Raw genomic sequence first — 20,766 nt, 5'->3', positions numbered from 1 at the left:
CCTCTCCTCAGTAATTGAAATTTTGTTTATTAAAATTTATTTAATTACTTGAGAACCATTTGCTGCTATCTTTCTGAAAGCTAAGAGCCACAAATCTGAGCCATAAGAAACATACAGACTTCAAAGTGAAATCTACACACTTCAATTCCTCTATGTGTTCAAAAAACAGATTCATTTAATTTCAAAGATCAACTTTTTTTCATCTTTTCAACTAAAATAAAGTAGCAATTTCTTAGTGGAATGACATTATTATTATTATTTTGCTGCAATTGTAATTGCTGCAATTGATTCAACAACAGCGAATGGTGTGAACATGCACCTGTCTGAAAAGAAGCTAAAAAATCTTACCAGCCAAGAGGTGGTGTTATCTGTCCAACCCCCCCTGGAGACAAGGGATAGAAGGTAGGGAGATCAGGAGCTGGAGGATGTCTGGACATGCCTGTTAAAAAGCACAGAAGAACAAGTGAGCTTCCCCTCAAAATACTCCATATATGACCTACAGTTCCCAGCTGATACTACAGTGGAACTAGTGCTGTGGATAAGGAATAACCACCTTCTTGGTTAGTGTTAAAAGCAAAAGGCTCCACGGGCCACCTTTAAAACAATTTGCACACATTACTGCAATTCAAAGGGAGATATCAGAAAAAAACAACATGGAAGGAGGATATAAATGTATGGGGAAGGACCTGTGCAAGTTTAGATCTCCTGTGAAGTGCATTAGGTGCTACTGTCCTCTCGATGCTCTCACCAAACCCAACAGGATCCTGAGGACCTCTTCTAACACATCATGAAACAAGGGGAAAATAAAGCGTAGTCAAAGAGGCAGCACAGCAGAGCTATTAGATTAGGTAAATTGCTACTTTTATATTTTCACGGGTTCCCTTATGGATTCACAGATTTTGGAAACTTGCTACCACAGAGGATCAGTGGTTAATTAAGAACCATTTTCAGGCCTGTAATGGTCACACTTGATATGATTCATTTGGCTTCCAATTGTCACTCCAGTTCCAACTAAGCTCTTCATCAAGTTGACTCCTGTGGGCTCCAAGGTCAATCTGTTTTGCAATGGTAGTATTTCATGAAAAAATAAGAGTCCCATCAGGAATGATCCATCAGCTCACATTCCCCAGAACACAGAGTCCTACAACTGCAAGAATCACCTCAAGATTAAAGCTAATCCTTATCCCAAAAGGGTCTGTGGTCTCCATTCTTCACCTAAACCTTGTGCCCCCAGGAGACATGGAATTACAGTTGCAGAGGCCACAAAGACATTGGTTTATTTAAATGTGTTTGGGGAAGAGGGGGTGAAGCAGAAGGAATTGTCAAGTCTACTTCACATGTTAAATCAGCTGCTTTAAAAGGGTATTAAATATTTATATGGTGACACTCCAAAGGTCCAAGACTGAGCATGTGCTACCTTGAGACTTAGTTTATAGACTGATATTACTGATTTATTCCCCTGCTCAGTTTGTACTTAAATCTTCTGAATTTAATTACAAGATTTGAAGAATATCTGTCAGGACCGTGTACAGGAAAGCATAGAAAATAATACCAGTGGTGTCATTGTCTCAAAAACCTGGATTTTCAGACTTGGAACCACAACCTACATGAGGATCGAATTTCTGGACAGCTGTCTTTTCAAAGGTGTAAAACAGCTGGTAGCTGACAGGAAAGGAAACACTTTACATATCCCAGGGCTCTTACATGTGAGGGAGCACTCTTTCCAAGCGGTTAAAAGAAAAGAAAACCAAACAAGGTGTAAAAGAAGCCCAGTGTCTCATCTCTCACATCTCTGATGATGACTGATGCTCCTGAAAGCGATGACATCACCTTGCCCCAGCCACACCAGGTTCTGCACAAGGAGCTGGGCCACTCCTTCCCCAGGATCTGCAGTTCTGACCCATGGAGACAACACTGTTCTCTCTGAACTAATGCACAGTTGTTATGGCTGATCCAAAACTTCTGGCCTGTTATGGAGGGCTACCAGCACCTAGCACCCTCAGGAGCACACAGAGCTACCACATGGCCAGTGCCCTCCAAAGCAAGTTCTCTTGAGAGGGTTAAGAAAAAAATTAAAATTAAATTAAAATTAAAATCAAAAAAATAAAATAAAGAAGTGACTGCCTTTAGGAAAGCGGTGCTGTGTGCCCATCCCGAAGTGCCTTGGGTGCAAGAGGCACTCCTGAGGGCAAGCTGCTGTGGACCCCCTTGTCGGAGGATTTCGGTGGGAGGAGGGCACCAGGGCTAGGGCGCCAGGGCAGTGCCTTGTTCCAGACCCACAGTGGGAGGCGAGGACAGAAACAATGGTTGGAGGCGTTTGGCAGAGGACCTGAGGAAAAAAAAAATCCTCTCTTTGCAGCAACTGCATGGGCTACTTCAGTGTGGCTGCTCCCACATGCCGGTGGCGCCGAAACTGGGAGCATGGACGGAAGGACCACACACATCAAGGAGACCATCCCAGACAAAACCAGTAGTCTCCAGCCTGCATTATCCACATCATCCATCTCCATCTTTGCCAGACACTGAGCAAAGGGATCAAGAGCCCGTTCGGGAACTCCAGAGGGCGATGAGCTCTGTGCCTCCTGGCAGAGGCCCTCAGCAGGCTTGCACTCGTGACTGGTGGGAAGCTGGACAGGGGAGAGGGTAGAGAAGAAGCAGAAGAGAGGATGTGCAGCAGAAACAAAAAAACCAACAAACCAAATGTTGTTGAGTTGGGGTCTGCTGTACAGGAATACAAAAATAAAGTGGGGTAAAGGCAAAAAGATGGGGCACAGAAGGGCAAACTCAGCATGCAGTAAGCAGAAACACCTTAAGCTCACAAACTGCAGCAGCGGGTTGTGCCCCAGCTGTCACAGCCAGCTTCTGCAAGAGGTGGAAATCCCATTCTCTTATCGCGTGGCACCCCTGGGATTTCAAGGAATGAGTGTGAATATCCTTCTCCTGGACACTGATGCAAAGGAGGAAGACAAATGAGGACAGGAGGTCTCCATTTGCTTCTTCCAAGTCTGAAACAGATATTGTATACATATTTACAGGCCAGGCTTTCCAGGCAAAGTGCTTTTTGTATTCCCCCTCCCTAGAAAAAAACAAAACCTAACCAACAAACAGCAAAAACTACACAGAGCCACCAGGCCATAGCATTTTCTGGATGTAGCCCATGTTATTATCTCCATAGCACAGCCAAAATAAAACCTAGGCATTCAGGGAAAGACAGAACAAAAAAAAGTCTCTCTCCCTGAACAACGATGACTAAAAGCCTCTTCAGATAAATGGGACAACTGTGCATATGGATGTGTGCCCAGGTAAAGCAGAGCTTCAGGATTTTGTCAAATGGGTGCCATAACACATGGTGGGACATACAAGCATAGAGAGAGGCAGGGAGAGGCACCCTCCAGGACCAGTTGTGGCACTGACAGGCTTCCTGCCCATGCAGAGATACCCAGACTACAGTGAATGCCTTTGTAAAGCCTTTACTCTCTCTCCTTCCCTCCTCACCACCAGCTCTCCCATGCAGGCTTTGTCTGCTCAAGTTCTTACCAAACTCTGGCTCAGACCTGTGATGGCCATCCCCTTCCACCTCCCCAGCTTCCATCACATCCCTCCCCAGCTCCTGCAACCCACTGCAAGCAAGCACACCCTTCCCAGGAATCCCTTGTGTTCTCCTGGGTACTGGGCAGCAACTCTTGGCACAGGCTGCGATTGACCCCTTGGAGACTGTCCACCCTTCCCTGGGAGCCTGCAGACTGACCCTGAGCAGGGCTGGTCTGACATTCCCAGATGTGGATCTAAGAGGCTTTTGTGTTTGCCTTAAGGGGTCCTAGAGGTGCACAGAAAACTGACATCCATGACTTGGACACCTAAAAAGATGCTTTCTGTAGAAGGCACCCACCACAAGAAGGTTAAAAAATGTTGGATTTGTAAAGCTTTTACTTGCACAGGCTCAAAACTAGTTTTATGGGCCATGCTTTGATTATGCTAACTGACATATGGACAGCCAGAATACAAGGACATAAAATAAAATGAAAGAAAAGCTTTCAGCAACACCACTACTGAAGCACTTGTCCCCTGTTTTCGAGAAGGTGAGGGATGGTTGCCCTTTCTGTATTTGCATGCTGCAAGCCTTGGGCACCACAGGAGATGGTGAAGACTGGCTGCTGTTTACTGAGATTTTGAAAGACTTTGGTGAGAAAAGCAAGCCCAAATTATCACATTAGAAGGAACATAAAAATTTAAGCAGCCAAGTTAAGCATCAGCATCATGACAGAATTACCATGTCTGAAAGTAGGCATATGCCCCTGGAAGCCTCCCTCTAAAATATTACAGATTGGTAATATTGGCTCTGTCAGCAGCACAAAGGGCACCAGGGCCACCCTGCACCGCACTGTGCTGGGAAAGGATGGGCTCACCTTGTTTGGAGCTGACATCAGAGGGGACGTGAGACGGGTGTGACCCCGGGGAAAAGTGCTCATCGCTGTAGGTGATTAGAGGGGTGAGGGGGTGAACCGCATGAGAAGGCTGTACCACGGGCACCTTGTTGGACTGCAAGAGAAGAACAAAAAATTAAATTGTGTTAGCAAGGGGAGGCTTCTGCTTTGAGAAAAAAAAACCAACCACCCAACATTTCCAAAATGCTATTTTTAAATATTTGCATTACTAAAGCAGGGGAAACAGATGGACAGACATGACATTGGGGCTAGTGGATGGAAAGCAGGTTTGCTGCCAGAATCGGCATCCTCAAACCACTGGCACCCAAAGAGGGATGCAGATATTGAGGAAATGCAGGGAAATGGGTGGGGGCTGGGAGCAGGAAGAAAGGCATTTGGGAGCCATTGAGACAGGGCTGCGGAAACGGCAAATGGAGAGCTGCAGGGCAGGAGGAGCAACGTGCTGGGCAGGCAGGCACTGTGCACCAAGGACAGCAGAGTCAGCAGCAGGGCTGGAGAAACCCTTTGGTTACGGGAACAGAATTTAAAAAAAGAAGGCTTAAAGTACAGGTTTGCCATATCTCCAGCCTTAAAAGCTTCATCAGCTTCCCTCTTCCTTCCCACTGCTCTTCCTGCATGGCTGTGGCATGGCACAGCTGGGACAAACCCCTGCCATCACCAGAGGAATGGCAAGTTTGTCCCTTGCAGTTTTACAAACTCTGGTTGAAAACTCTTGTCCGTCTACTGGGCGACTAAAGGGTCACCCTTAGGAGGCTGATTTCATATAGGAGCAGTTGGCCGTGGCCTCTCAAGAGGGTCAGTTAGAGGGGAGGCACGGGAGCGCGAGGAACAGCTGGGAGGCTGCTGACTCTATCAAGGAGAACTCAAAGCGCTACAAACGCCCACAAGGGTGCTGAAATGGGTGCCATAAGGTGATGTCCTTGCAGGGCAAGATGCACACTTCCCACCAGCATTTCCCGGAGTTCAGAGGCACATGGGAAGAGGCAGGCAGCATGACAGAAGGATGCTGTCCAAAATTACTCCCTAAGATCAAGGTTGCTAAACAATGGAACTCCTCAATCCCAGTGAAATCCTGCATTATTAATGCTGCTTGAAACTCAAGTTGCTCTTTCCACAGTGGGACGAGCCACAGTGATGATGCCAGTATGTAACAGGCACTCCTCATTTGTGCCCTGCCACTCTACCTTAGCCTTAGCCCCTTAGCACAGAAAATTATGGAACAAACAGGTTTTTAATAACACCCCCCCCCCCCCTCCAAAAATAAAGCTATCCTTCAGACAGACACACTGACAACAAGGACAGCCTGTCAAATACAAGGAATTAAAAAAGAAAAAAAATTAGGAGGCCAATGAAATTAATTTTCATTGAGTTCGCTATTGAAATTCTGGCACAAAGCAGACATTAAGACATAGCTCCATGCACAAGTCCATGATTTTTCTGGACTTCTGGAAGCAGATGGGTTATTGAATGGACAACTCAATTTATTGTTAAGGCTGGTAGGAGTAGAGGAAAGGAAGCAAATGGGAACCAGTGCAGCATTTTCTGCTTTCCTTGTTTCCAGAGCACCACCTTAAGGAACTTGCATTAGCAGGCAGTATCTTCTTAATGTCTGACCTATCCCTCCAGTCATATAGCTCAGAATCTGGTGCCATGAATTTTTGCTAAATTATGCTATCCTTGCTCTCCTCTTAATTTTACGGTTTTCAACACAGATTTGCTTTCCTGTGGGAAAGAGATAAGAACCTGAGGATTTTAATTTAAGCTTCGGCCTTGTCTTATATTTTGCAAGATGGAGAGAGAAAGCAGCACTAGTAGGTGTTTTAAAGCCAACAAGCATTAGGTCCATTTTTGTGACCAAATAGTAAAAGCAATATGAATTCTCAATAATATCTATGAGTTGAGTTGTAAAGGGGATAGCTCAGACTGCTATTCATCTTCCCCATCCGTATAAATTCCACAAAAAACAGATGCCAACAAATTTCAGACGATTTACAAATCAGGCCTCAGTCTTTAGCTATGAGACTCGTGGGCCAGCCCACCATTCAGCCATTACTTTATCAACAATAAACTGTATATTATGAATAAAGATAAGCAATAGATGTATTTAGGTCACACACACACACAGCTGCTAATCAGCATTAATTTCTCAAAATTTAGTAATTAACATTTTGTATTGTACTGGATGTAATTGTCATGCATGCCCCTGGTATCAGGGTTCCTTGCTTTCAGAAATCACCCATTTATACTTGGAGCATGCCAATCCCTGTACCCCCTTGCTCTCCAGCATCCTGCAGATTTTATTTTATTTTCTAATTCTTGGCACCTTATCCCCTAAGCCATGGCAGCGGCTTTCAACGGGCGAAGGAACTGTGAGAAGTCAGGAGAAAAGCAAACCGCTTGTCAGCGGGCTTAAAATTAACATATAAACGGGCCATATCTCCATTAAGAGCATTTGGGGGTCTGCAGAGCCAGAAATTGGGAGGGAAAAAAAGTAACAATAAAAAATAGCAATAATGCAAAGCTTCCCAGCCTGCCTGCCCCACACTGCTTTGTGAAGACCCAGGGATCTCTGGCAGCTAAATCCTGCTGGTCGCCCCAGCGAGACAACAGAGCCAGGGGGCTCACTGGGCACAGGCTGAGCCTCCCTGAGATGGCCACAGGGATCGACAGCAGGAGGACACACGGGGTGACACATGCACAATGAAACCAGGAGGAGAAAGGCCTGATGACATATTTTCCAAAAGCTCTATGGACTTGAAATGGTTCTGCCATGGCACCTGCCCTACAAGGCAACCCAGATGGGTTATCTGGGCCTTCCTCACAGAGAGGGTTCAGGGCAGGAGACCAAGACCTCATATGCAGACATCTGGATGCACCTCTTGCCACCCTCTTAACCCTCCCATCCCCTGCTGCAGCAAGGGATTGGCCCCAGGCACCCCATCCAGGCCACGGACACTGCCTTGCACCCTTTCCCCTGGGGACGCCTGGACTGGGGATGTTGCCAAAGCCCCTTCCACCATCTACTGTTCCCAGTGGGCACTACTGCTTTCCAGGGCTGTGACCATGGCCAAATCCTACCTCACACTGAGGTACAAAACTGTGCTGATGAGACTGCTTCTACTGCTTCCCAGTCTTTATCCAGGCAGCCTCTTCCCACAAACATGGCATCCCTACTACATTTGTCTCCCCAAGTCCTCCAAAGACAATGCACACAGCTGCAGAAACATTTGAGAGACTGACAGAGATTCAGTCTTGGGCAACATGACCTCCATGCAGGAGGAACTCCATTCCCCATGGCTTGCTAAGCACCCGCTGACCAAGCTCACAACCAGCTCTTCCTGGCACACTGGTGACATTTATATCTAATTCAAGCATGGTCTATAGAGTATCTTTTCTCCTCAGCACAGCCTGAAAATCTGCAAAACCCAATCAGTCCACATGCCTTCAACGAGACAATTACATAATTATGCACTGTCCTACGTGAGGTTCTTCAGTATTTCAGTACAAAAATTATACTTCATCCACCCACCAAAACATAGCATTTTGGTGCAAGTAGGTACTCACGTAGCTTCTAAAACCACAATAAAGTGAATGAGGATTAAATTTCCATTTCTATTCTCATTTCCAAGACAATCTGGAGAAGCTGAACGTTTGTTAAAGCTGTCCCTAGCACAGCTCTGATGCCACATAAATGGTGTATTACCACACCAGTGAAGTTCTATTCTCTTTGCCTAAGGCTCTTCACACGACCTGGAAAGTAAGGGAAATGGGACATACAGCACAGCACAAGATATGCAATTTGGAAAAAGTAAATTACTAAAAATGAGCACCTGTTGTTTACAACCTGAAGACCTCCTGTTCTGTTTTAGGACACCTTATCATCCATGTGTTACCTGTAACAAACACTAAAGGCTAATGGCAAAGGGACAGCCTATTTCTGTTGGCCTAGGGACACACAGCTGTGCCCCACAGCACTCAGCTCAAAGGGACACTCCTGAGTGACTCAGCCTCAGTGGTCTCCTTCTCAAAGACCACAGAGATCCAGTCCCAGAGCACAGTCTTGCAGCACAGACCACACCAGCATCCTTTGGGAGCTGGCCTCTGTGCAGCCCTCCCTGGGACACTTTTCCTCATCAGCTTGGCCTTCCCAGTTGGTATCTTTTATTTCTCCCAAGCATGTGCTCTCAGGCTGAACTGAGGCAGTGCAGGCAGGGGACAGTCTCCTGAAGGACACAACTGTACTGGAAACAGCAGGAGCCAAATTATTTGGCCAGTTAGGGCTAAGATGAAACTGCTATTCAGTTTTATGACTGACCCCAAAACCCCAAAATCCCCAGCACAATGTTGGTGGGCAAAGGGTAAGAGCTTGCAGGGAAGAGGGCCCTGGCCCAGCAGTCAGCATTATCCCAGCAGGAGCTTTGCTATGCACCAGACACCTGTTTAAAGCTATTGCTGAGTTAAAGTAACTCAGGAACAGGTCAGGACAACAGCAAACACTTTCCTTGAAAACAGCAATCCCAGTCTGCAAGTGGTAAAGCTCGAACTTAACTCAGGAATTTTGGCCAGGGCAAGGAGCAGAGTGAGAAATCCCCTGGCTGCGACACTGGCACAGCTGCTGCCACATGGTTGGGTGACCCCTGCGAGTGCCCTGCGCTGGCAGTGCTGCACCTGCACTCACAGAGCCGCTCACCATTTCAGACATGTGCCTGCCCTCTCATCCGAGGAGCACACTGTGAGACAGTTTAGATTAATCTCTGGTGAGTTCATGGTGAAATGCTGCAGCACAAATTCAGTCTGAACCCAGTAAGTTTTCCCTCATTTTTGAAATGCTTCTGAAGAAAAGCAAGAGTCCAGAAAAAAACAAACCTCAAGCCCTGCCCAAACAGCCAGCTAATGCTTCACTGAAGGCCCACACCTGTAAGGCATCTTATATGCAACAAGTGTGCAAAAACTATAAAAAGCCTGAGACAGCCACGGCAAAAATGCCTGTAGGTCAGCGCTGGGCGAGGCAGGCAGCTGGGAGCTCCTGCTGGAGCTGGGGCCACCATTTGTTCCAGCTGCTGCACAGAGAAAGATATTAAATTAATGACCCTTCAAAGGACACACATCTACAAAGGAGGTTGCAGGCAGGCAGGGAGCTTGCAGAGAACCATGAGGCCAGCAAGGCTCCGCACACAAGACCCGAGCGTCCCTTGTCAACATCCAAAAAGGTGCTGGGTTGGTTTTTATTTTTCCTCTTTTCTTTAAACATGAAGTTGCTTCTAAAAAGCCAAAAAAAGGCCCCAGCCTGTCTACTCTTCCTATTCTGTCAGTAAGTTATGCATTAGTTACAGATACTAGCAGATGGTCTTCTCAATTAAGACTAAAATAAGTCAACTAAAAAAAAAAAAACCAAACCAACTTAAGGATGAATAAATGCATGCATTCCCTTTCACTCCTGAAAGAGGGGGTCATTTGAAGAAACAGCTTCAGCTTTTTGACAGCAAGCATTAAGTTTAGGGGGAAAACACAACAGATAGCTCCTTAAAAAAGAAACCCACCACCAAAACATCTCCAAACCCTTCCACTACTGCTATTGCAGTACCTCAAAATAAAAGGACTAAATGGTCCTGTTATTGTGGGAGAATTTGAGGCTACCTTGATCTAAAGAGACAAGAAAAAATCGTCCCTTTTTTACCCTATTCTCATTTCTGGAGCCCTAAAATCCTTTGGCTGAAGGTTTCAGCAAACCCAGAAGACAGCAGTTTCAGCTGTCTGGTCAAAATACCAACAGCATTTTAATGGCTAAACTAACTCTGTATTTATGCCTTTGCCTACCAGCTGTTGCAATAAAAATGCAAGATCAAGAAGAATGTTATTTTGGAGCAATGTCAAAACCAGGCCCACGTCTGGGTTCATCATGGACAGGCTGCAGCAAACTACCAGTGGTGGAAAAGGAGGAGGTAACTAGTTATTGGCCAAAACTAGTTACCAGTAGAGGAAACAAGCTCATCAGCACCAGCAGTAATAGCAATCACAATCTGCCACCTCCCTGGGAGCAATTGTTTTCATTGACAACTTCTCAAAGATGCAGCAAGGTCAATATATAGAGAGCTCAGGTTACTCCCCTGTCCCTAAACCACTGTTCAGAGAAAAGAGTTTTATGTCCAAAGCCAGCTTCTTTCTAGGCTCTTGACAGCAGAGATAATTTTATGCTTAATTTTCAAAACCATCTCCAGTCCTTGGACAGTGCAGTTGGGAAAATGCCAGAATGGCTATGGTGGGGGGTGGCTTGCAGCATTGCTTTTAGCCTCACCTGGAGCTAAAAGGAACAGGGATAGAAAGCATGCCTTCAGGAACACACTGCTCACAGGAAACAGGGGCTTAGGAATACTGTGATTTATGAAAGACAAATAAAAGAGGTGCAGTCTTTTAACCCTGCTTCACAACTGGGCAGCAGGAGGCCATTTATCTCACTGACCTTTCATGCTTACCAGCAGCAGGGGGGACACTCCAGGGACTCGCCATTTTAAGGAGCTGCAGTGAAAAGCTGCCATCGATGCTGATGTGAAACTTTCAGCTTCACAACTGCTAACACTTAATCAGAACAAAACTAAAATCAAAACCACACATTTCAGGGGGCAGACTGATGGCTTGACGAGGTCAGAAAAAAGTCCTCCTTTTCCTCATGTACTGTATTCAACTCTTCACCATGGAACTAAGTTGCACTTAGTGCTGGGAGTCAGGAAAGGGCTGAACAAGAAAGGTACCTAAATCAGTTATTGAAAGTTTCCCCATCTCCCAAGGACACACTGCATCATGAAACCAGAGCCAGAGCATGCCAGGAGCCCTCAGAAGTTGGAGAGAAGAAGTTGACAGTACATCATCAGCAGGTAAAGGAGGTACCCAGGATGCTTGCTAGAGTTTCCCATGGTTATTTGTGAGCAGGAAAAGTTTGTGACCTTTTTCCAGTTGCTCACACACTTTCCTTTTTGGGAAGTCCAGGAGCTGTGTCTGCAATGCACAGGAAAGGCAGTTTCATGGCCAACAGGACCATGGCACAGTCTACAGGCACAAGGATCAGCACCTGAAGCAAAGGGGTGTCATGGCTGAAAGTGCAGGAAGCACTCAAGGACAGGCAAGAGGAATTGGAGAAAACTGCTCTGCCTGAAGCCCAAAGGGTTGGTGTGCAATAAAAAATTCAGTGCAACAGCCAGGGGAGCACTGCAAAAGAAAGTGTAAATGTGATTTGACAAAGCCTAGAATAAGGATCTAGCTGGATAGATGGATTATAATCTGTCACTAAATTCAGGTTAATTGCAACATTAGTGAGAAACCACCACTACTGGCTTGTCTACATTTTTGTCTTTTTCCAACTTTTTCACCCCTCCCCCCCTTCAATCTTGGAAATTAATATAGCACAACTGTGATTTTTTTTTTGCTGAAAAGTTGTAATAAGCATTTGAGTTCCCTCAAGACAGCTTTAAAAACACGGGTGTTGAATATCTGACAGAAACATGCTTTATTTCAAGTGTTCATTAAGCACTGCCATTAAGTAAGTGATTAAAGCACACCCAGTATTAAAATAGCTTGATTAGAAATCCCCTGCTATCTCCATTTTCTTCTCTCCCATGACTTCTTAATTTATTTGTTCTTGCCTGCTCAGGAAGGCTGTCAGGAGACCTGGAATGCTGGTGAACCATGTGGGGAGCCAGGCAGGTCTTGTAAGGCTCTGATCAGGGGAGGACAAGCCAGGCCAATTTCTGCACTGTGAGTTCACATATACAGAGATTACACCCAGTTTTACACAGCCCATTGGTTTGGGAAATATCACTGATAGGGTATTTAATTAGCAGAAAAGCCACATGCTCACAGAAAAGACTTTTCCTGTTACAATATTTTGCAATGTCTTATTTCACTCTCTAAACTCAGCAATGAGTTCTCTTAGATGAAGATCAGCCACCAGCAAACACTCCACAATTTGAGAGCCAATGCTTGTTTTGAGCTCTGATTACTTTTAAGCAAGAAGGTCCTTTAACTTTGGCCATCCTGAACAGCCCATCTTTCTCCTGATGTAAAGACGAGCCCCACACCCAACAAGCAGGAATCTGCATCATCAATCACACACTGAACCCCAGGAGTCTCATAGCACCCCCAAAAACCTGGTAAATGGGACTGCTGCCACTACAAATGCTCTGGATGGTGACACAGCCCACGGGCCTTTACCCTGCACAGTATCCCCTCTTTAGCCTAGTGCATCCTTGTCTCATACAAGCAATTCCATCAGCTGGAAAGATGTTTTCCCCATTGTTTCCTGACCTGTCCAGAGCACTTTCAGTTAGTTATTGGCTGAATAGAAGAGAGGCTTAGCAATGTTTTAACAAACCCAAGCTTGAGCCCCTGGGTTGCAGAGTTCTGGCTTATTGCTTGCTTGGACAATAAGGACAATTGTCCTAAGCCACCAGAGAAAGCCCACTGGACATCAGAGGAGCCAGTGCCCAGAGCCCAGCAGCTTGCCAGGGGGGAGCAGTGGAATGTGGCCAGGGACCCCCAGGGGTTCTCAGTGGGGGGAAGAGGCTGGAGTCTATCCTGGTGTCACCTCTTGTGCCATCTTCAGCCATTTCCTAGGGACAAAGCTGCTCTGGTTTCTGTCGCCAGAGCTGTCTGCTGAGTTAAGACAAAGACATGAGCTTGTTTTGCTTGCCTCAAGATTATCAGGATCCCTTCTCACAACAACTTTGGCATTTTCTCCAGTGTACTCAGACTCACAAGATCATGTGCTTCTCTCACAGGCAGAGGGATGTGCTTCAGTCCAATGTTCAAACCTTGGAAATGGCTCAGGCAAGCAAAACTCCATCTGCCACATAAGCACACAAGTGTTGTGTGAAAGCAGGGTGTCCCACAACAACCTCTGAAGCCCAGCATTTCTGTTGTGGCAGACAACGTGCGTCACAGGATGGGATGACTTTTCCTCATCGGCCTCCTCAGGTCCCACAGGATACAGACCCAGGCTCCTGGGGGGAACCAAGAAAAAAATCCATCCTGCACCCTGGTGACAGGAAGATGCCTTTCGGCACTGCACACACATTGGATCAAAAGTGCTTGAAATAGGACCTCTCTTAAATGTATTTATATTAAGTCTACATTACAGCCTATCCAACACCATATGTCATAACAAAGACTATCAGAGGCCCAGAAAACTGAGAAATGGGTCAACTTCTCTCTGAGCTGCAGTTCTCAAGGTGCACTGAATAGAGATGTTCTCAATTAAGAAAATGCAAGAGTATGAAGCGTATTGGGAAAACATCTTAGCTCTGTCACATAGGAGGCAAGGACAAGGGCTCGACACCTGTCCGAGCACCTGGCACACCTTTACATTTTCAAAACCTCTGTCTACCATGGCTAAGTCTGCAACTTAGAGGTTGACCAGGCAGCATCTTCTTCTAGCAAAGCAGAGATCACACTGGGCTGGTCAAGCTACCCAACCTGACTGATGTTTTTGGAAGTGCTCTTGCCACATCCGCCCTCTAAAAAACCAGGGACAAAAAGAAAAAATATAGGAATGGATGTGATGGTAGAGAGTGACAAATATTTGATGACATCAATGACTCCTCTCAGCTGGCCTTTGCTCCTGGCAAGCCCTGTTCCCCACCACACTGATGCTGCTTGAAGACTCCTGCAGGGAAACGAGTGTTGAGGCCAAACCCCCTCTGGCTCCAAGGTGGCTGCTCCGATTAGCCATGAGGTGAGGAGATCCTGCTGCTGGGATTTTAGCTCCTTCAGGGGGCTTTTCTGGCAGCACTGGAGCAGACCTGAGCCCAACATGAAGCGCAGTGCTGACAGCTGAGGCTGCATGCACAGCACTACAGGTGGTGGGGGCAGGCAGTGCTGGTGGGGTGGATGTAGGGGCTGCTGCATCCATGCCCTCAGAGGGGGCATCTTCTCCGAATTCGAGGCTCTCAGGCATCACTGACCCTGAGTACGCACTGTAAAAAGTTTTCAAGTAACTTCCTTGAGTCCGGCTAAACCGTATTAACAGATTTATCCAATAACATGCAAATTCAGGTTTTAATGAAAAGTCTTAAGTCCCAGCTCTAAGTGATTTGGACTTTTCTGCTAATGGCATCGGCTAATGACCAAAGATTTAATGCATCAAGTCTTAGCATACATCAGTGCAAACAATATAACCATTTAGTGGAGGCAAAAAGTCATCTCATTAGACATCCATCACTGGATGTGGGCAAGATGGTCCAAAGGCTTAAAATAAAATATTCATTTTTAAACTAAAAATAAAAAAATCCCTAAAAATGTACAAATGATTAGGCCAAAAGCAGCAGTCTGCTAAAGCTTCACTGGGATTGAAAATGCAAACTGCAACGTTTATCTGGAGGTAAAACGCATTTGCAAGTACTTAATTTCAGCAGCACTGTTCCACAGAAGACAAAACCAATTTTAACAGGAATTAAAGCAATAGGGCCCTCCAGAAACAGGATGTCTCTTAGACAGGTTATTTGAACCATCAGTAGAAGGTCACAACAGGAATTATTTCTCTACCACATTGTGCAAGATGATTTCAGTACAAACAAAAGTGTTGAAAAGCTACTAACTTAATTTTATAGATCATTCCCACGAGGGTTTGTCACATCAATGAGACACAAAAACGTGCCCTAAAATTACATCTTTATGTCGCTAAAAATACAAAAATCACAGCAGACAGCTAAGACCCGAACAAGGCATGGGCTCAAAGAAGCAGGGCTGGAAACACTTTTTTTGGCCCAAACCATTGATGCTGAACGTTGCATTTGGACTCTTGAAATAAGGAGGAGCAATAAACCTACCACATAACACAGCTGGATGCTGAGCCACTGACATAAATACTAAATGCTCATTATTTTTAGTCTTGTTTGCCAAATGGCATCTTAAAAGACATAAAAAAATCCAGTCTGATGCCTCCCAGCCATGGGCTGATGGTGGGAGATGACTGAGGTAAGGGGAGGACTGTAATTATAATAGACCTGTGCAAGCTGCCTGTTTGCAGGTGGAGTGGAAAAAGGATATCCACATAAGATAGAGCACCCCACTTTTGTGCCCGTGTGCATCTCTCCTAGGGCAGCTTAGGAAATGTTTTTCTTCCACTCCCCAAAAAGCAGATGGCAACCTCACAGCAAGCCCTGCTTCCAGACACAGAGGGAAACCAACAAAGGAGCCCTGGAGAGATGCTCCTACATCAGCTTTGGAATTAGATCATCCCCTAACAGCTGCCTATCCCTACTGAAACACACACTTATGACCCAGGGAGTCCTCAGGACCCTAAAGCAAAGCTGTGTCAGGGAGGTTTAGGTTGGATATCAGGAAAAGGTTTTCCACCCAGAGGGTGATTGGGCACTGGGACAGGCTCCCCAGAGAAGTGGTCACAGCAGCAGCCTGACAAGAGTTCAAGAAGTGTTTGGACACAAACTCTGACATGTGGTGTGACTCTTGGGGTGTCCTGTGCAGGACCAGGACTTGGGCTTCGATGATCCTTGTGGGTCCCCTCCAGCTGAGGATATTCTATCATTCTAAGAAAATGCATCTTTCCCTGTGTTGGTGGCATTGGCTCTCCTCCAACTCTTCACTAGCCCTGTGTACCACCCATCCTTGCCTCTGCTCCATTGCCCTGTACTCACCCCTGGGAAGCTTCCTGGGCCTCCTGGCCATGCTTGGCTCATTTAACTGCACAGCACCCTCAGGCTCCCCAAAACCAGGCATTTCCTTCAGCTTTCAGGCCTTACCCATGCAGGTGCATGGCTGTCCTGGGCACTGACCTGAAGACACTCTGGTGGCTGGGGGGCAGCCCATGAGATGGGGAAGACAGGAAGAAACATGGGGCTCACCACCCCACACAATCTGGTCTGTTACCACTAAGCTTCTTCACCCACTTGGCCACAGGGCTTAAAAAGGGTTGCTGGTATGCACAAGACACGTGATGCCTTTTAAATCCTGCACAGGATATTTCTGCCTGCTGCTAGACTTGAATTTTTTTTTTTTAATTCAAGAGCTGGCTTTAAAATTTAAAAATTACTTTTAAAAACAAAAAAAATACACCCGGCCCACAACCTACATTCTGTGCAGCAGGCACCTATGTCCTCATAAAAGCCCTGGGCTGTGCTTTATAACATGGGTAGAAGTCTAAACATCGTAAAAAAGAGCCTAAATTGCCAGATTGCCCAAGCCTCCAGTAAATCACCCTTCCAGATGGGCTTAGAGCTGCACATAGAGCCCCACTAGTAATAATGGGTCACCCTGCAATTATATTTCAATCCTACTAAACTCAAACAACATTATATGAGAGTTATGCTCGACTGCATTAAAGAGGCACTTCCAAAGTTTACCATCACCCTGTCATTACCAACAGTTTGATTTTTCATTCAATTAGTCTTCCCCTGTGCAATTAACTCCCCCCTCAAAGCATGGCAGAGGCCGGGATGGACAATTTCTTATCATAACTACATCCCTCCTTGCTACTTTTCACTGCAATAAAGGCTGTGCTTGGGAGAAACACAGTGTGTTAAGAGTCTGCAAAACACCACTAAACAATTTATCAGGCAAAAAAACAGCTCATGCCAGGAGAGCTTGGGGAAGCACTCAAGTCCTCAAGCCCCTCCACTGCTAACAGGGCAAATGGTCAAGAGTGCCACAGATGCCCCAATGCAACTTTAATCCTTTTCTTTTTTGGTGTGGACACACAAGGGATCTGCATGAGACCTGCCCATCCTACAGTGGCTGCCATGGGGCAGGAAACCCTGGAGCTGCTGCAGTGCCCAGTCTGGCCTGGCACAGGGGCTGGGCAAGCTCTGCCAGCACTGCTCCCACCCAGCAAGCCCTCCAGCTGCCACCCCAGCCAGCAACGTGGGCCAGGCTGGCAATCACATACTGGAGACAAGTTTTTATTTGGGTTTTTTTTTCCCCTGCTCCTTCCTGCCCTCTCTGGCTTTCCCCTGCTCCTACCAGACCAGGCAGACTCCTTCCCCATTGCCATCATTTCAGAGGCAAGGACCAGACCCTCACCTCTCCCCTGCAGAGGGAGCAGAGTTTTTAGCTGGATGATCTGAGGATCATCTGGCAGTCAGGCAGGAGACACAGGCACTCCTGCTGCAGGCCCCACAGATGCTGCACACAGACATTTTGAGTTTGCTCCAGAGGCCGCATGTCCACAGCCAGCCACACAGTTTGCCACGTTTATCTGCAGATGAGGCAAATTTTTACAGCCCCCTTTTTCAAGAAACAGGCTGGGAGACAGATTAAGGGACATTCATTTAAGCCTTTTAATCAAGGAATCAAGTGCTCTGCTCTAAAAAATTAAATTTATTTTCCTATTTATGACAAAAGTACCCTTTCTGATGGAGAAAAATTATGGTCCCTCTTACTTCTATCCTACAACTAGAATAAGGATACCTTAGCCTCATCTGAAACTGAAAATTACCCCCAATTTCAGGCAGTTAACATAATTCCACCATCTCACTACTCACACTATGAAACAGGCAGAGTCCCCCTTGCCCTTCTCAGAGTTTCAGCATCCAGGCCTGAAGACAAAGATGCCAAATACCCTCTGCCAACCAACAAGGACAAGGACAGTCAGCCTCCAGACAGCCAGAGACAGGACCATGAGCCATGGGGTGAATCCCTGTCACCCCTACTCAGGGGATGTACTTCTCCCACGCCGCTGAACTAGCACAGATGCAACACTATAGCACCTCGTGTGCGGAAGCAGAGACACAGGATTTGCCCATCTCAAACACCTCTTCCTTCTGCTTGCCCTCCCAAACCTCCCTGTCCACGCACAAGCAGCTTGTGCGGGACAACAGCTCAAAGTGAGAAACTGAATGCCAATCTATCAGAGTCCATCAAAAGTCTATCAAATCAGTGAGAAAACAATATCCTCTCACTGGAAGGCACTGTCGATGATTTCTCATCTGCCCAGGATTTTGGCACTCACCGTTGTTACCAACTGCACAGAACTGGGAGCTGAGAACATGAGGAGAGCAGCTCCTCGGTGCAGCACAGACAGAGCACAGCTTTTATCGGCATTAACTCTCTCGCGCTAAGTCAGAGGAAGGAAATGCCGCCTCCCCCACAACATTATTTTTTTTAAAAACAACCACCTTTCCTCTTCAGAAGGCCCAGGCCAGGTGTTACATGCTCTCCACATCAAGCTAAGGCTGGGCTGGCTAATCTGTAGGTTCACTCGTTAACAAGATAAAGGATTTCAGTTCGGTGCCACGGCCGGGCTGTGGGCTGGAGGAGCTGGAGGAGCGCTGCCGGCAGGCAGCTGAGTGTCACTCCTGGAGGAATGCCTGACCTTTCCCGGGGCTTTGATCATGCTGGCTCACAGCGTGAGATAACCAGCCCTTTGCAGAATCCGGAGGTAATAAAAAAAGCAGCTTTGAGGCCTCGTGTTTTTGCAGGGAAATACTTACCTGTATTCCCAGCACACTGCCCAGTCCCCTCCACCGTCCTCCCCAGATTTCAGCCACTTTACAGCCAAACCCATTGCTGTCAACTAAGGGAATCATGTAAAGCCTTCAGATGAGAGTTTTTAGCTTCATTTAGCTTGTTTAATTTCTCTTAATTGAAGAGGGTACTTGTGCACTGTTCTTAGGGAGGATACAGAGACTCAAAAAAGAGCAGAGCAATGGAAGTAAGGTCCCCAATTAGTATGTGATTAAGCTGTAAGTAGGATAATAGGAGGAGAAATTTTGTATCTTATACAAACAAGATAGCAAAAGAGATAGATAAAAGCATGGAAGGGGAATAAAGCTTTATCCCCAGTTCCCCTCTCAACACTCAAGCCATACAGAAAGGAGTGGATTTGCTGAGGGTTTTTTGTTCGCTTGTAATTCTTTTAAAGGTGGCTGTCTTTCTCAGGATAGTTCATGGTGGGCAATTTAAACAAGCCAGTATAGCACCAGGATAGTAAGGCATGAAATACTTGGAACCCTGGGCTGAATGTACTGAATCTGTAAGTGATAATTAGATCAGTCTTGAATACTTCCTTTAATAAGTCTACACAAGCACCTCATCCACCCAGTCTGCTTTTGGTTACCAACATAGAGAAGTTGAATGAGAATGATTTTCTCAGGCTGGGGTGGTTTTTTGTTTTGCTCTGTTTGGGACAAGGCAGCACAGTCTCTGAAGTGGGGCTACAATTCCTTGATGCTCTCTGCAGGCTGTATATGAGGCACAGGGCTTGCTCTGCAGCACTCTCAGCTGCAAGCAGACTGATGCCAAACCGAGCAGACCTGGATAAGTTACCCCTCTGGGGGGGAAAAAAGTTGTACTCAGCTACGCTGTCTTCCTCACGGGGTTAACTATGTAGATTTCTGATGCAAATTTTACTTCAGGGCAGGCTTTATGGTATTAGGAGTCTCTTTTTCAGCCTTCTGAAATTTCATATGTATACATGCTAGAGCTCTCTCATCTCTCTTAATTGGGTTTTGTGGAATTTCAAGGCCCGGGGGCCAAGAGGGGAGGGCTGCTGATTAAAGCACGCCATGCAAAAGTGGATGCAGAAGTGTTGCACAGTAACAGGAGGAAAACAATTCCTCTGAGCTACCTGCCTCCATGTGCAAACCCCATCTGCCACTCAGGAGGAACCCCATCTTTTGCCCTGGTCTTCCTGAAGGTGCAAGGATGGCTCCTGCCCTCTGCAATGGCCACTTCAGGGAGGATGTTCAGCCCTGCTTCACTGGATGTGCAAATCAATTTCAGAGGTTTAGAGGCAGCTACATTTGTTTATTTCACTGGAAATAAACCTGTGTGCCTGTGTCCTCACTGCAGACCCAAATGGGCCTTCTTCCCACAGTCCTAACCATGACTTACACACTTCAGGACCATTAAGGAGAAATTAAAGGGTATTCAGTCTCCCTTTATCCCTTTTCATAACCCAGCACACACATGTATGTCAGAATTTGTTAGGCTGTGATGTCTGAACTGATGAGATGACAGGTGTCTGTGTGTCCCCACAATGAGAGCACAGAAAACACCCATTCCTGCATTTGACCAAACTGTATTTCTCCACATACACGGATTCAGTCCAGGAGCCTGCCTGCAGCAGCTAAATACAGATATTCACACACCCATTATAAATGCAGTCTAGTTTCATTTTTAACCCACAGGAGGGTGTGGAGGGAGAAGACATCAAAGCATGGACACAGGCTACCCTGGCATTCTGGATGTGCAATTTTATCTTCCCCTCATTTCCCTCCTCTCCAAACCAGCTGCTACAACTATCATGATGCTTGCCCTCCGGCCAGTAGGCTGGAAAACTGGCTTCCAAGGCAGTCATTAATCTCTCCCCATTGCC

General features: G+C 46.3%; 1 protein-coding gene across 5 annotated transcripts in view; it reads right to left on the bottom strand.

The window, feature by feature from the left end:
- LEF1 (lymphoid enhancer binding factor 1) overlaps window positions 1-20,766 on the bottom strand; it is a 71,073-nt gene that overhangs the window by 25,345 nt on the left and 24,962 nt on the right. For all 5 annotated transcript variants that reach the window (XM_036382093.2, XM_036382090.2, XM_036382095.2 and 2 more), the window contains exons 5-6: window positions 4,407-4,539; window positions 349-439 (exon numbers count right to left, since the gene is read on the bottom strand). In XM_036382093.2, coding sequence (XP_036237986.1) covers window positions 349-439; window positions 4,407-4,539 — 224 coding nt within the window. The remainder of the gene's footprint in view (window positions 1-348; window positions 440-4,406; window positions 4,540-20,766) is intronic.

Source organism: Molothrus ater, chromosome 4 (assembly GCF_012460135.2).
Source record: "Molothrus ater isolate BHLD 08-10-18 breed brown headed cowbird chromosome 4, BPBGC_Mater_1.1, whole genome shotgun sequence".
NCBI classification, from domain to species: Eukaryota; Metazoa; Chordata; class Aves; order Passeriformes; family Icteridae; genus Molothrus; species Molothrus ater.
This window is presented reverse-complemented; position numbering and strand designations above follow the sequence as displayed.